We start from the raw sequence: 16,190 nt of genomic DNA, 5'->3' as shown, positions 1-16,190 counted from the left end.
TTCTTATTTTGTTTGTATAATTTTCAAAAAGCCATTTTTTAATTACAGAAAATGAGAAAAGAGGAATTAACAAGTTCCAAAAGACAAAGGACAGCTTTCCTGTGCTCCTCCTACATATTGAATGGATTAAAACATGCTCTTTCAGAGTCAACATGGGGCATGCTGTCTTCTTGCACTGGATACAGAAACTTAAAAGAGAATGTTCTCCTTTGCACAGAATGAGTCTTTGGAAAAACCCTGTAAAAAAACCCATTTCTCTTACCTCAACCAAAGCAAACTTCTCCTCACTGGTATAATTGTATCTCGTCGCTCTTTCATACTCTTCCGCATTGTCAGGACAATCTTTATTAGAATATTTGTCAGTTGGGTGTACCAGCTTCCACGAATACTGCAGTTCACACAGCAGAATAGGGAGAAAAAAGTGGGGGGGGAATAAAAGACTGAGAAACAGCAAATGTAGCTGGACACACATAACAAGCTTTTAAGAAGTTACCTTCAGTGCTTTCAAGAATATCTGAAAAATAGTATCTGGAATTATTCTCAAAACCTGCATAAATTCTGAAACTACCATCCAGTGGAAATGCCAAATAATAATTTGCCTAACAAATTTTCTTGTAAGCCAGCAATTCTGCATTGGTTCAGACACAATACAATTCACATTCAGCAAGTAATGCACTTCAGGGTATTTTTGATTGAGCAAATGCTAGCACAGGCAAGAGTTTCTTCTCTACTTTAAGCACAAGAAACAGAGACCTCAGAGCATTAAAAAAAAATCCATTCCCACAAAAAGAGGTGCTTCCAACTTGGCCAGATATTCAAAAGACAACTCAAAAACCACATAGGCTTCCACAGGTTTTTGGTTGGTTGGTTTTTTTAAAATGTTTACTAGGCTTAAAGGTGTGGAAGTAGCTGTATCGTTTGTGACAATCTCATCTGCACTGCATGCATTTCTCTTGAATATTGCCTTTCCAGTCACTGCAAACACAGCTCAAAACATTCCTGAGCAGTGCCTGACCCAATATCCATCAGGGTACATATAGTGAAAAATCCTAGTCACATTCAAATACTATTTTCTCCCAGTTCTTGTTTAGCAGATAGTAACATCTGGTTGATATCATCTTTGCATATACTTTATATTACAGAGCAATATAAATTTGCCTACTATAATGGATTCATATTTGCACCAATTTACATATGGCAAAGAAAAGCATCACATCCTGTAACCAAAGTGCTACAGAGAGGACACTGGGGAAATTATTAAACAAAGACTAATCTGGGGGGAGCATTGAGTTTACAGGGTTAAGTTGGACATCAGATGAATGCTGAAACTTTTTATCTGAACATGATGCACATAACAAAGTTCATGGATACCAAGTAAATGCAGAAGACAGGTAAATAAGTAGGATACTCCAGATCAGAATAAATTCTCAGGAGGAAGACAGGGAGAAGGTGAACATGAACTTGCATGAAAAATACTTAAGGGAATTCATACAAATACTGTTCATACAAAGAAAAGCAGTGATAATTGGAAAAGAAAACAACCCTGCTGTGGTCCTTAGAAAACGTTTTTTTCTGGAACTGTGAGGATAAAAACAGAGCTAAGAATGAGAGACTTTCTGCAGAAATATAATAAAATAGGAAGATGGGCACTGTGAAGGGACAGCAGCAATTTGCAATGACTGGAATAAAGGGAGCAAGTCTGGGAGCTGCAGAGGACAGAAATACACAACCTCTCTTAAGAAGGAGAAAAGCAGAACAAGATTTTCACCATAAAATACATTGTTGATTTAAATACAAATAGAACAATACAGGGAAAAGCATGGCTCATCTACTGGCCTTTAAAAGAGTCAGTTAAAAATACGAAAGAGAAAGAAAACTGGATCTCTGTCTATGCCCATTGTGACAACACTGGATTCATGAAGTGTAAATGGCTTGATGCTCCCTCAGACATCAGAGGCAGAGGAGAAGCAAGTCTGGTTTCTCTCATACAATACGTCATCTGTTTCAACCCTTCCTAAAACATGATTTGGTGCAGGCAAGACATGCAGCTTTTATCTAAGTGTCTGCAGCATAAAAAGAACTCTGGCATCCTCCACTTCAATTTCTGCCTTAAGCAGTTTCTTATACAGTCTCTTTTCTAACTGGCACCTGTTTTTTAAATAAATTATTAAAATACAGAGAAAGAACTCTGCAGGTTCTTTATTTCCTCTCCCTCATCTCCTCTCAAATTTTCAAACGCAATATTACTCCTAGGACCTGAGAACTTCATGTGCCTTCCTCCAGGAATGCAATTTGGAGCAGGAGTTCAAAAGGAGTGAAGGAAGAAGGGAAGAAAACACAACATGCATTTTTCATTCCATTAAAGCAAAGTCTGTCCAACCTCAGTAAGCCACCTCTTTTTCATCTTGTTTTATTTCCCAGATAACATACCACTTCCATGACATGTGCACTCCACTGGGAGAGAAGCTGCAGGCCTTGGAGAGAGAGATCAAAAAGCTTCCGATACTCTGCATCTGTTTTTTGAGCTTCCTGTCGTCCAGACCCCGTCACCACCTAGAACATTATTAAACAACAGGAAAAAAAAACCCACATCAGAACATGCTGTATCCAGCAGCATGATTTCATTAGCACGATCCAGAGCCAAATTTCTACATAGATTTCTTTTAAGGATTAGAACAGCACCATGTACCAAAACATCAGTATCAGCTTTTTCATCTAGAGACTACATAGTTAAACACCATAGATTTTGGTCAAAAGATGGAAACCACTGGTATCCCTCATCACCAAAATATTGTTGCAGATGAATTCAAGATATCAATTATATATATGTTCTATACATGCATATATTTTTAATATACATATACACATGTGGGTGTTCACATGGCTTTGTTTTGTTTTGTTTTTTTTGTTTGTTTGTGTTTTTTTACTAATCTCTTAATTTTTAGCTTCATTTAAACTGTCACAAGCACCCATTTGGAGTAAGGGCTATACAACCTACTCTGATAGGGACATCCCAAAAGTTCTAGGGGATGTATATTTATGTATTCTAAATATATATACATAGAGAGAGAGGTAGAATAATACTGTGGTTTGTATGATGTGTCATTATTATATTACATTTAAATAGTACAAATACCATTCAGAGAATGGGTACTAGCCCTGCTGCCAACTTTTCTTGGTTCAGGTGATGAAGCTTTGTCATTTACCTAGCCCCAGGTTCGCCTGCACTTCAGACACTTAACAATAACTGTTAATCAGTGATGTGAAATGTGCACATATAGCTGTAATCCCACACACCTCACTGTTGCTGTAACGAGCCAGTTCTGATATGAAACGCATATGGTCTTCTCTGATTTGGATCATCTGCTCACATATATTGTATTGGGGACTGCTGCTGGAAGACGTACATGTCCATCTGTTTCAGAAGACAAAAAAACCCACCTAAATCAGTTTTAAGCAATAAACAGTACAACTGATGCTGCAAAAAAAGATCCACAATGCATGGCACTCTTGGGTATTTTTAGTCTTTCTCCCCTGTTTGAGGCCTTTCTTCTCTTCAAACCTCTGCCTCTGACCCTGCACAATCCGTAAGTGATGGACTGCCCTTCTGAGTTCGAACAGTACTTCTTCCAAGTCTTAAAACCCAAAACTTTTTTCTTTTATTTTTGTTTCTGTTTGAGGTTGGTTTTTGTTTGTTTTTTTAAAGGCTGCTGCTATGAAATAGCAAACCAGCATCTCTCCTCAGGAGCATACACTTAGGGACAGGACTGAAAGGGATTGAAAGGCAGGGCAGAAGTATAGGTGTAGACTGTAAGATACATCTAGCTATCTCCGGGCTGGTTTTTGTTATTCTTGTTTAAATGTGAAAAGCCTACAGTACGCTCCCAACTATAAAAAAAGGCATTATTAAATCCTATTAACATGTTATCAAGAGGGACACAAAAGACATGCTACCAGGACTATCAGGTTAAGTAGCCTCATATTTTTAGTAGCTCAGTAGGCCCACTGCTGTTCATTTTCTCTTAGCAATTACATGCAGGTTATGTGGTTTTTCTGCAGGAATTAAAATGCAAAGCATTACATTCTAAATTCATGTAACTGCATAGAGGGAAGGTTGTGGAGGAGCATGGAAATGTTCACTAAAACAAAGCAATAACCATAACCATGGAACCATTTATGGAACAACTGGCTGCCTTTTCCAGCCGTTTTGCTGTTCTGCACACCTAGCTGAAACAAAAGAGAGGGGAGACAAGCTAAGTTGCTGCTCCATATACAATATACACATGCCTATTTACCCATGCACTACTACTGCTCACCTTGCTTAGTAAAATCCTTCATTTCTTTTAAAGAAAGTTTCATATTTAAAGGAAAAAATAAAAATGAAATTAGTGTAAGATAAAATTCATTTCCTCCAACCCAGGTGATAAGAAATGTCACAGATACAAGACCAAGCTCAGCAGCATAGAAAGGTCTTTAAACAACCTGTTTCTTTCATTCTATCTATTACATGAATTACATTAATAGTGAAATACCCACACCAAAAAGTAGACCAAGGTGAAAATCCTATTAATTACAGAGACCCACAGACTAACAGGTGATCATGAAAATACACTCCAAGGATCTGACTCTTCCCAGCCCAGATGCTCCCTGCTTTGTTTCCTTCTCCCTCTTACCTGGATTTATTTTCCTCATAATGGGCACTGGTCTTAATGTATCTGGCAAGTTCAATCTGCATGTCACCAAATAGTGGGACAACCTGCAACTGCTGTACACATGGAATAAATTGGATTAGATAAATTAGTAAACACAAATCTTAGTGAAAGGGGCTTTGAGCAACTTGGTCTAGCAGAAGGTGTCCCTGCCCAGGACAGGGGGTTTGGAAGTAGGTGATCCTTAAGGCCCCTTCCAACTCAAACCATTCTATGATTCTAGGATTATTTACCCTTATTATAGGCCAAAGTGACCTTTATTCTATTTAATTATATTTAAAATGCAAGGGGAATTAACTTGAAAAATCACGTATTAGAATCACATCTCAACCAACCTTAAAGAACTTGTCTATCTTTGCTAAATTTATCCTTTTCTTTGCATCCAGCTTATAGATGTTGCTGACACTTCCATCCATCAGGTACAATCCGAAGCCCATAACCTGAAAAAGAAAAGAAATCAAACCTCTCTGCAAACAGATCTTAGAGGTAAAACCTGCTGCAGTATGACTGCTTTTCATATAGTTAAAAAAATAGTAATATTTTAAAAACAGTCTTGAAACACCCACCCTCCTTCAAATAGAATATATTTTCAAATACCTACATTTCTTCAGTATTCTTTTATTATATGCATATTAGTAGTTTTTACTTTAACATTAGCCTGCTCAGTTATCCTTAAAAAGTGCTACTTGTTTGTACAAAGGTTTAGCATACAAAAAAAGGTCACTGAACCTAGAGTATGGCTATTTTTAGATTGGGGCTTTTTTTCACTTCCATTTTATTAAAATTCTGTATGTGCAAACTGATCTGTAACAGAAGGTCAGATCTAACATGTCTGAGTAATTGCTTTTTATGGCTTTCAGCACATCTCTGAATTAAAAGCATAAGAGCTCAGAAATATTTAAAAAAAAAATCTAATTACATTTGCCCAAGTTATAATTCAGTAGCTACAATAGCAGGAGCTGAGCATTAGCCACTTAATGCATTCTAAGCATGCATTTACCGAACAAAAGGCCTAAATATGAAAGACACATTTGACATCCCTGCAGACAGAACACAAATGTTCTAGTGTTTGTGTATGGTTTCTGGAAGCTTCTATTTGGTCCTAATTAGGAGAGCTCAGAAGTTAAACACTGAAGTGACTCAAAATATTTTTCAAGAGGCAAATATTCAATTCTTACTCTATACATTTTCTTCCACTGCAAGACATACAGCTGATATAAACCACTTTTATATTGCCCAGCACCCTCTTATTACATGTACATATTCCAGCTAACTAAACTTACCTACTTCGTAACCCTAATTTTAAGCTACTTGTTCTCCGAAATATTTGGTACAAAGCCTCAAGCAAGCTTTTCATACAAACTTGCCACATACCTAAAAATAAAACATAGTAGTTCCTTTCTGCTCTCATTATACTTCCTAGAAACACAGTCCAGGAATTCAATCATCTGTGTCCTGCCTCAACCATTCTTTTCAATGTTGTACCCAAAAGAAACCTACTTTCAAGAGCATATGTTTCTCACTGGGTGTTAGATACATTTTGTTTTCATAGTAGTCCACGCACAAATTCACGATATCTGCAAGCAACTCTTCATAGCCAACAATCACCTCCAACTGCTGCTGTAAAGACTGGAAAAAAAGAAGAAAAGGATATTAGTCAACTAGTTATACTCCCTGGGGAACAACAGCTACTACCAAACTGGAAAAGTTTATTTTAATAGTTTTGTAAAGCACTAGGTATTTTGCAAAAAGACCATTAAAGCTTACTTGTGTTATCTTGTTGTGGTTGGCAAGAAACATGGAGAGGTTCTGGGATTCTTGAATGGATTGAGGATCTGCCATTTTCCGCAGGAACTGAGCAGCTCTTTGAAAACAGAAAAGAAAACAGTGTTTCCCTTTTGCAGGACTACTTGTAAGCAAATCCATTCCCTTCGAACAGAAACACACCCATCCCCAAATCTGCCAGGGGAACTGTAAGTTGTAAGTACATCTTCCAGTGCTAGTACAACAGCATATCATTTGCTGCTCATGCAGGACTGTCAACCTCAGTGCATCTCCCACCTCCAAATTCCTGAACCAAGCAGAAAGAGAATGTGGCCAGAAGCATACCTTCAAAGAAACAGAAAGGCAAGCCAAATATGTTTAAGAGGTCTCCAGCCACAACATAACTATAAAAGGCAACTACTGGTTGTAGATGTAGAAATTACATCTCATGTAAGTGGAAGCAGCATAGATTGGCTAATCGTTGTCTGAATGGTTTTCTTTATGAAAGACTATGAGAAAGGTGATCCAGTAGTAATGACAGGCAGAGAAGCCGTGTAAATGCATTTTCACCAAAGTTTTTTAGAGCACAAGGAATCAAGTGAACACTGGAACAGGCCGCCCAGAGAAGCTGTGGCTGCTCCATCCCTGCCAGTGGTCAGGGCTAGGTCTGATGGGGCATTGAGCAACCTGGTCTAGTGGAAGGTGTGCCTGTCCATGCCAGGAGAATTGGAACTAGATGATCTGTAAGATCCTTTCCAACCCAAACCATTCTATGATGCTAAAGCTGGTATAAAGACTGTCTTCCCCTGTTACTCTGACCATCATGTTTGACTAAATATACCTGGTGCCTCCTGGCAGCTCAAGCACAAAACTTAGCCACTGATACACCTCCCTCCTCCCCTTCCTTCTACAATCTGCAGTCACGACAACCTTGAACATCAAAGCTGAAATGTCTTAAGAACAAGGGTTTCAGCTACAAATGTCAAAAGTGGACGCCAAAATCAGAGCAGAACAAATAGTACAGGAGTAGTACAAGCACCAGCAAGCCAGTTTCCTCACAAACTCAAAAAGAAAAGCTTTACTGAGCAAAGTATATTCATTCTGTTTAGCGTACACCAAGTCAGAAGTATTTGATAACTTGGCATTAAAAGGCAGAATAACCTTTTGCTGCTGAAAGAACAGCATAAAGAAAACGGATTTGCTCATCGACCTAGCTGCAGTCAGTGCATCCCCAGTTCCAAGGTAATCTGTCCCAAACAGGAACCGGTTTTGAAGAGAAAGCCTCCAGAAAAAGCGCAACTGCTGCCATCTCGTGGGAGGCCAGTGTGCTGGCAGCAGAAACCCAGGTCCCATTGCTCCCTGCCACTTACCGCTTGTAGGCTGAATGGTCGTTCTTCACACTGCACTTCATATTTTTCAACTCATCCAGTACTGCAAACATGTTGATGAATTTGCCCAGCGTGATGAGATATGCTTCAGACACAAAGTCCTTCCTCCTCTCCGCGTGGCACAAGCGTCTCACCTCCCCACAAAATCGCTCAATTGCATTTCTCTAATGAGGGGGAGTAAAAAAAAAAAAATTACAAGAAGCAGAGAACAAAAAGCCATGAAATTTCCAGGAAAAACTTTCATCACACAACTGGAGCTGGTCGAGTGAAAAGCGCCACTGAGGCAGAAAAATGTTTGAAGTATGCAAGCTGTTCTGGTTTTGACTAGCAAGGCACCAGCACAACCTTTTCATATAATCATAGAATGGTTTGGGTTGGAAAAGACCTAAAAGATCATCCAGTTCCACCCCCCTGCCACCATGGACAGAGACACCTTCCACTAGACCAGGTGCTTAAAGCCCCGTCCAACCTGGCCTTGAATAGAGCACACAACTTCCTTGGGCAGCCTGTTCCAGTGCCTCGCCACTCTCACAATAAAGAATTTCTTCCTTATATCTGACCTAAATCTCCCCTGTTTAAGTTTGCACCCATTACCCCTTGTCCTCTGTGGAGCTGAACACTTGCTGTCAGCTACAAGTATCTGCAGTGATTTTTGCCGCAGAGTTTGCCTAGCACAAGGGTCAAGCTACTTCTTTGCAGACTAAAGTCATGAAAGTTTAAAATCCCTTTGAAACAAGTATTTCATGCTCTTTAGTGAGAAAGTGTGTATGCATTAAAAGGCAGATTATAGGTTTATGTTCCCTTAAAACAAACAAAAAAACCCTCTAAATTCCACAGGACACTGTATGTGCTAACTCTCAGTGTACATCCCGGCATGTGTTTATGTGAGGGCTTATTTCCAAGTGCTCATCAGGGCCGTTTGAGATGGAGATTACAAGTACAAAAAAGACAGCAACTTCTAATGTAAAAAGGAATCTGTTCTGACATTAGAGCACTAATCTCCTTGAATGAAAGGAGATTGTTTGTACTCAGTAAGATCTGCCAGCTGGGGAAGATGACAGGAAATATCACATTTCATTCAGTGTCCTACTTCCTGTGGGCTCTGGGGCTTGCAGGCTCTAGATGCTCCGGTTCCCTCCGAGTAATGCCTGGAAACATCCTCAGCCCATTGAACTAAATGGCAAGCTGCCAGCACAGAGGAGAAAGCAAGACAGCCTGCTATTCTCCAGTGTCCATGTAGCTCAAGTGGCTGGCAGGTCACAACAACTGGGTTAGCTTGCCTTGGTTAGGAATTTCCATAGCAAAGTTGCACCTGCTGCTCCGGAGTCCAGAATTGTGGATCCCTCACTCCCCAACAAATGGTTTCTGTACTGAGTTGCTTTTATGTATACATGTGAAATGTATTATACTTCTATTTCCTTTCTTTATAAAGTTCCAGATCTCTGTACCCATGTGCTACATAGGGACCATATGCAACTACTTTTGATTTTATTCTGAAAGTCTTAATGGAGATTGCCTGAATATTTTAATATAGGCATTAGAAACTCTGCCCTTATGTCAGACAACACAGGGTTTTTTTTCCAAAGTATAATAAGAGTTTAATATCCAAGCACACAATATCAAGCATACAAAAATAGGAATATCTCAAGCATACAAAGCAGGAATATAAAAACACAAACCTACTGGCAAATTTTATTTACATGCCTTTTACCTGAAAATACATAAAGTTCATTAGTTTTGTGACTTCTGGCTCCAGAACTTCCACAGTTTTCTCATAGATTTCTACTCTGTTAGGCTGCTCATTACACTTGACCTGAGGATAATTAAAAAGATCATTACACTTGGAACTGTCCTTCATAAAGCCCCAGAAACTTAAGATTCTGAAGAAATGCATTATCACCCTAATAAAGACAAACTCAAGGCATACATTTCTGGGTTTGTCCATTTTATGCTAGTCTTCTAAACTTAACTGTATGTAAAAAAAAACAAACCCAAAATCTGAGATTTTTCGATTGCCTCACAGCAAATAATTTAGTTGTCAGACACCTTTGTATGGTTAGGACAATCTTCTTCCCACATTAAGCCACTTGCTCAAAATGATGCACTAAACCGGGACCAAAACTAGATATTAATACAGATTACCTGACTCCCACTCTAAATCTTCAAACCATGGGATAAGCCTTCTTTGCATTTCAGTACAAAAATATTTGCATTAAAAGCTCTTTATAAAGCAGGCAGGTGTCAACTTATGGTTATAATTTTGTTCAGTTTTCTGATGCGTCTTAACATTCGTCCCACCCCACACTTGTACAACCATTCCCAAACACTTGAGGTTGACTTGCCACCTATTCACAGGAGTTTATTTTTGTGTGCAGATCAAAAAAAAAAACACTAGGTAGCTCTGACGTTTAGAAAATTACTATGTAGAATGTCCAGAAACTTAAATGTTTAAGCTGAATGTTAATTGTTACATGCTATGCTACTTGTAAAAGCTGTTCTGAATGTAAGTATTAAGATTGGGAGTGGGAAGGGTCCATTCTCTTGAATGAAATTTTGACCTCAAACATATCTGACAATCAAAGGTTTTCTGTCTAGAGCACATTACCCTGATACTTCTCTTGAAGCAATCAGTAAGACTGACACAAAATCCATGAAGTATTGCTATAGATACCCTGCCAAAAAAAAGTAAAAATAGTCCAACTGGTCCCCAAGTGCTAAAAGACGCTTTTCTATGGCGGGCCCAGCTTAACAATTCAGGAGTCAAAGAAGACTACATTTCAGAGATCATTGACAAAGCTCTATCTGCGCAACTCCACACTAAGACAGGAGTTCACATGTTCCATGACAGTATAATCTTCATCCTTTACCTGAGGAATGGCTCTTGAGCAGCTTCTCCATGTGTATAACATGACTGCATATTCCTGACCTTCTTCTAGCATTTCATTCTGTAAGAAAGATGCTCAGTATAATTAGGTGTTGTAATACAAAATGATCAAATCCGCTTGTCTTCCATCATTCCAAACCCTTGTCCAGACAAATCTGTTTCTCTCATCAGGATGTGTATCTACAAACACACATATATTGCAAGCTGAATGATACATCATACTGTATGTAAAATAATATTACTATAATTTATAGGCTTAGCTGGCATATTACACGTATCAGAGCTGAACAGCTACGGATGTCCATCTGGACTATAATCCAGTGGCTAAAAAAATTTCAACTTATTCCCAGTCATCTGTTTTAGCACCCAACCTAATTCTGAGAGAATTCATATCACCATCTTCCTACTACTTAATCCAAAAAATACCTGTCAGATCACTAATCAACAACTGCAGCAATTATGCTTGCCTCATGACAAAAGTTATTATCTCCCCAGATCAGATTGTTTTTTATGTTGTTCTTTCTGCCCCAAACTAAAGACACTGTGATCCACAAATATAAATAAAAATACTAATCTGAGGGGGGAGGGTGCTGGCGTGGTGTTTGGTTTTCTTTTTAAACTCAGGTACTGCAGGTAGAAAGGTCAAGGGTGAAAGAGTCAGCACATGCAGAGCAATATCCTTTTTTACATGTTAAAGGAGAGGTCCAGCAATATCCAAACAATCAAAACAGGTTAAGGAGTCACCAAATAATTCTAAAAGTAGACTGGTGGAAACCTACATAATTTTCAGTAGCATGTAATCAGGTGCTTAATCTGCCTATTTTACCATCTGTGAACTAGCCTCTAGAATCACAAGACATATTATTCCTCATTTTCCAAGAATGCCATGAAACAACAAGTTCAGTACAGACCAGCCTTTGCAGCCAGCAATTTATTTTGTCTCCCAAAACAGCTACACCATCAGGAGAGATGGAGTTACCAGCATGAAGTCTTATCTTCCACAGTGGAACTGTTAAAAACTGCAGAATACCTTACCCAGAAGCACGCCAATAAACCACTAACATACACACTCCTTAGTGAGGAAGCCAACAAAAACCCTCCAACACTACTGAACTGACGTAAAGAAGTCGTGTAAATTCTGGAGGATGGAAGGTAATTTTTCACTCAAGTTACAGCAGCTAGCTATCAATACAACTAACACCTCAGAATACTGGAAAAATGCACAATGGAAGGATCAACACTGGTTGATCAAGAAGAAAAACAATTCTAAAATTATCAAGAAGTACATGTGCAAAAAAAGAAGTGTCTCACGTTTTTTCATCTTACTGCCTTCTGGAAGTGTTGTAGGTAACCTGGCTTCTGGTTTTCTGTGGCCACAATTCTTATAAGGAACTGCACGAAAAAAGGTTCCTCTCTTTTTATTCCAAGTAATACAGAAGTATCTATCTGAACATCCACTTACCATGCTAGAATGGACTGTAGCTTGCTCAATGTATCTTGCAATGCCAGTGACAAATGCATTTCTGTCTTCGAAATTAGTGTTGAAGTTTGGCTGCAAAGAAAGCAAAATACAGAATTAAATCTTTGGTAGGGAAAAGAATTTCTATATAGATTGCAAATATAAACACACTTTGGGGTTTGGGGTTTGTTTGTGGGTTTTTTTGAAAAGCACATATTCTTTTTCATAACAGTAATGGGAAATGGAAAACCTTTCCTACAATGACAACATACCTGGTAAAGCAGAGATGATGGTGGGGGTTCAATACACGGTTGCTGATCTGGCAATGGTAATTCTTCCAAGAGGTCCACATTGGACAATGCATCCTCCAGTGTTACTTGAGCAGTCATTTTGCCCCTGGCTAAAAAAATACATACATATATATAGATACATACACACACATATAACTTTTTATGTGTTGCTATATACACAGAAAACAAATGAGTAATATGAAGAGCAGGGAGCTATTAATGTTGAGGAAATGTGAAGTTTCCCTTCAACCATAATGGAAGGGAAACAAACTGAAACCCAGTTGGTCTTATTATACGAGTTTTAAAAAATACTCATATCCTCCGTCCTTACTATTACAAGTTGAGAAATGTTTCTCTTCCCCCTCTGCTGCACACAAGAAATACATTAAAAATAGAGGAAAGGATGGCCTCTAATGCTCAGTTTTGAGCCAATGTGTATTCAAACCCTTATGCACAGATACTACTACCAGCCCACCTTCAGGAGACCTGGCTGCCAAAAGGTGCCAGCAGTCTCCAGTGTTTTGTGTCCTAGGACATCCAGATCTGCTTTGAGTGATAGAGAGGCCCCAAAACTCTGAGTCATGACAATCTCCATACACCTCCAACTGCTGCCGCTGCATGGGGTTTTGAACCAAGAAGAGCAACAAAAAGAAATTTTAGGAAGAAAATGTCTTGGTCATCCACTTTTGTATAATGATCTACACACCCTCCTCGGTGGAGTACAAAATTCCTCATTTTTAAGGCAACACCTCTAATCAAGCTGTCTCATTTTTTCTGTAAGGCCTTGCAAGTTATTCTCCCCAGAGAGAATAACCATGCACCTACTGTGCATGGAGCAGCCGAGCACTGCCCTCGGCTCTAACCAGCAGAGCAGGAACAGCAAGCACTCGCACTCCAGAGGAGCAGGGCCCTGCCATGCCCACATGCAGGGGGAATGAGCCGATCCCACCCCAGCTTTGCCAAAAGCTCAATGCGAGAGGGCCAGGACAGGCTGGCGATTCCACCACTCGCTGCACTTTTAGTGGCTTAGCAGGAAAACCTCCTCACTTTCTCTTACCTAATTACGGTTTCCTGGGGAAGCCCCACAGAAACAGCAGCTTTACCTCCAAGGAAGGGCTCAGCTGACAAAAAAACAAACAAAACCCAAAGCAAAAGGAAGGAAGCAACCAGAAGTGATTACTTCTTGACCTTCAGAGACCAACCATGCATCCTAAGCCATTGCCCAAAGCTAACGTACCGCATATGGAGAAAGCTCACCAGCAACTTGAAAGCAGCCACCGTTGCAAAGGTCCAGGGGCCTTTTGGCTCCTGAAACCACAGCCCAACACTTGCTTCAAGCCTGAGCATGTGAGTTTTTGTTAAAATAAACAAACACTCATATTGTGCAATTTGTGATCCCTGCCAAAAAAGGAGGAAGGACTGGACTGACAGGAGTGCTGGCTGGTAGAGCTGTACTGGGATGCTTGCCCAACACCTGCCTACACGCAGCTCAAGCTCCATCACAAGAACCACAGTTATTCTCAAGTTAGAGACCAGCAAAACCCACAGCATTGTCCCTTCGATAAATAAACAAATGCCAAAAATATTCCATGTCTGGCCAAAAGTCCTGCAAGGAGGTCAGCCTCTGAAGCTTTACCCTAGAGGAAATGGTAGAGTTGCCAAGAAGTCAGAGTATTTCAAATAAACAGTATTTTATTTTTGGTCTGAGTACCTATAGATCAAGCTTTAGCTAAAAAAAAAGAAACCATTTTACATAGGCTAGTTTAACTATGAGGCTCTTCCTCCTCTTTACCTCTCTACCAAAGCAGGCACCTGGCTGCGAGGCCACTCTGGGATGTGCCAGTGGTGGGACCGATGTGCTTATAGCCCTGTCTCCCGCTGCACCACAGGACAGCACTATAGAGGGGTGCTATGAAAAGCTTCTCCATCCATGCTCCAAAACCCACAGCAACTTCATACCTGTTCATGCTATTTCGGAAAGCATACCTGCGCACTTTTGGCCTCAGTATTTACAATCGCACAAGAGTAATCCTCCAGCATCAGCCCTCTATGTTCAGACTTACCAGACTCTGTGTGGATTTTCTTTATACGCTTGGAAAATAATTTAAAAATAGAAACCAAAGCATAAGCAAAACCAAAATCTCATTTCGCTTACACTGTCATCTGTTTAACAGCACAAGTCTGGGAAACTGCTGTTACCTGGCTAGAGTCACAAGCTAAGAAATGAAAGCTTCCTGCTACCCTCTGGATTGTGAAAAGAAATACAGGAAGGTGCATTTTTCCAAGCCCTTCGGCATAATCTCCTAAAGACAGATCAGCATTTTTCCAGCCAGGAAAACATAAGCAATTGGGCACAGACTGTTACAAAGCCTTTTTGTTTTAAGGTCAGTCGCTGACTGCTCCACTTTGTAATTTTGCCGAAGGTATCCCATGCGCCTGATGTTTCTTTGGCTAAGTTCAATGCCCCTGTTTTCCAGCTTTTTTACTCTGGTACCTAGCAAGACGTGAAAGAGGAAGCAGCTCCTTCCTGTCTAGATCTGACACATTTGCAAACATGCAAGGGATGATTCACGCTTCCCCTCTGCCCCCCAAGAGGTGAGCACCAGAGATGGTATGCTCATGCCATGTTAGCTAGGAGACCACGTCCCACAGCCAGGTGACACCACCACACAGTTCATGACACCTCCTTGCCTGATGTGCAACCTCTCGGGCCAGGACAGAAAAGATTTCCTTGAAGTTTATTCCTTTTCATCAGTTCTGAAGGAGATGAGCAGCGGGAGGGCCTGACTTGCTTAGAAATGCTGACTTGTGCTGCTGGAGAAGCTCACTGAGCTGCCTCCATCACATTTTGTCCACATGAAAAAACAAACCAAAAAAAGGCACCAAATCTTGAAGCTCCCTCAGCATTGTTTACATTTTTACTTCAATCAGAGCTGCATTATTACTGAAATCTATTCAGGCAAAAGATTTGCCAATCTTTTTTAAATGTCATAGTTCTGTACCATTGTTCTCAGCCATGCAGCTGCATGATAAGCAGTGCCCTGCTCACAACAAATAGCCTGGTTTGGTAGCTAAAAGGAGATGACTTTCAGTCCTAGGAGGCACATCATTTCCACATCTCCATCCTTACAGAATAACATCAAAGTCTTTGTAAAAGACCTATATTCTTAATTCCAAGCATATCAGAAAACACACAGTGTGCATCTCTCAGCCTTGCACTTCTATGCCTCTTGAGGCTTCGGACTACTTGAAAAAAATACGAACGGGAGCAAATCATGGGGAAAAGTCTTTTGGACAAAAGAAATAGAAAAAAAAAAAAGACCAAAAAGAAAAAAAGAATAAATAAATAAATAAGCACACAAACAAGGTAAGGACTGAGAAAGCCAAGAGTAAAGAGCAAAAGAGCATTAACTTCAGAATCACTGCAAGACTGCTGCAACACTATTCTGCTCTCAAGCTCAAAGGTAAAAAAAATCCCCCAAATTCTAGGGAGTTCAGCAGTTATTAAAAAAACTTTGAGCCTTTAAGATTTCTGCCAGTGACAGAATTAAGCAGGTCAGATTATTTATCAAAGAGAAGATCAAAAGAGAACTCAGGAACTCAGTCTATAAATAGCTAAAACAGGAAAATGATGCTTGATGATAGGAGATAATTCTTATACATGCTGAGCAGCAGCGCACGCAACCCAACAGATGT

At 39.8% G+C, this 16,190-nt stretch overlaps 1 protein-coding gene across 1 annotated transcript in view; it reads right to left on the bottom strand.

The window, feature by feature from the left end:
- LOC104399924 (cytoplasmic FMR1-interacting protein 1) overlaps positions 1–12,593 on the bottom strand; it is a 30,292-nt gene extending 17,699 nt beyond the window's left edge. The window contains exons 1-12 of the mRNA XM_010016961.1: positions 12,477–12,593; positions 12,208–12,297; positions 10,729–10,806; positions 9,573–9,674; positions 7,844–8,025; positions 6,477–6,573; positions 6,210–6,338; positions 5,045–5,149; positions 4,674–4,765; positions 3,298–3,415; positions 2,431–2,553; positions 263–388 (exon numbers count right to left, since the gene is read on the bottom strand). Coding sequence (XP_010015263.1) covers positions 263–388; positions 2,431–2,553; positions 3,298–3,415; positions 4,674–4,765; positions 5,045–5,149; positions 6,210–6,338; positions 6,477–6,573; positions 7,844–8,025; positions 9,573–9,674; positions 10,729–10,806; positions 12,208–12,297; positions 12,477–12,593 — 1,359 coding nt within the window. The remainder of the gene's footprint in view (positions 1–262; positions 389–2,430; positions 2,554–3,297; positions 3,416–4,673; positions 4,766–5,044; positions 5,150–6,209; positions 6,339–6,476; positions 6,574–7,843; positions 8,026–9,572; positions 9,675–10,728; positions 10,807–12,207; positions 12,298–12,476) is intronic.
- Positions 12,594–16,190: the final 3,597 nt, after the last annotated feature.

Source organism: Nestor notabilis, unplaced genomic scaffold (genome assembly GCF_000696875.1).
Source record: "Nestor notabilis isolate BGI_N333 unplaced genomic scaffold, ASM69687v1 scaffold20136, whole genome shotgun sequence".
NCBI lineage: Eukaryota > Metazoa > Chordata > Aves > Psittaciformes > Psittacidae > Nestor > Nestor notabilis.
Note: the sequence above shows the minus strand (reverse complement) of the source record. Positions and strands in the feature narration are given on the sequence as shown.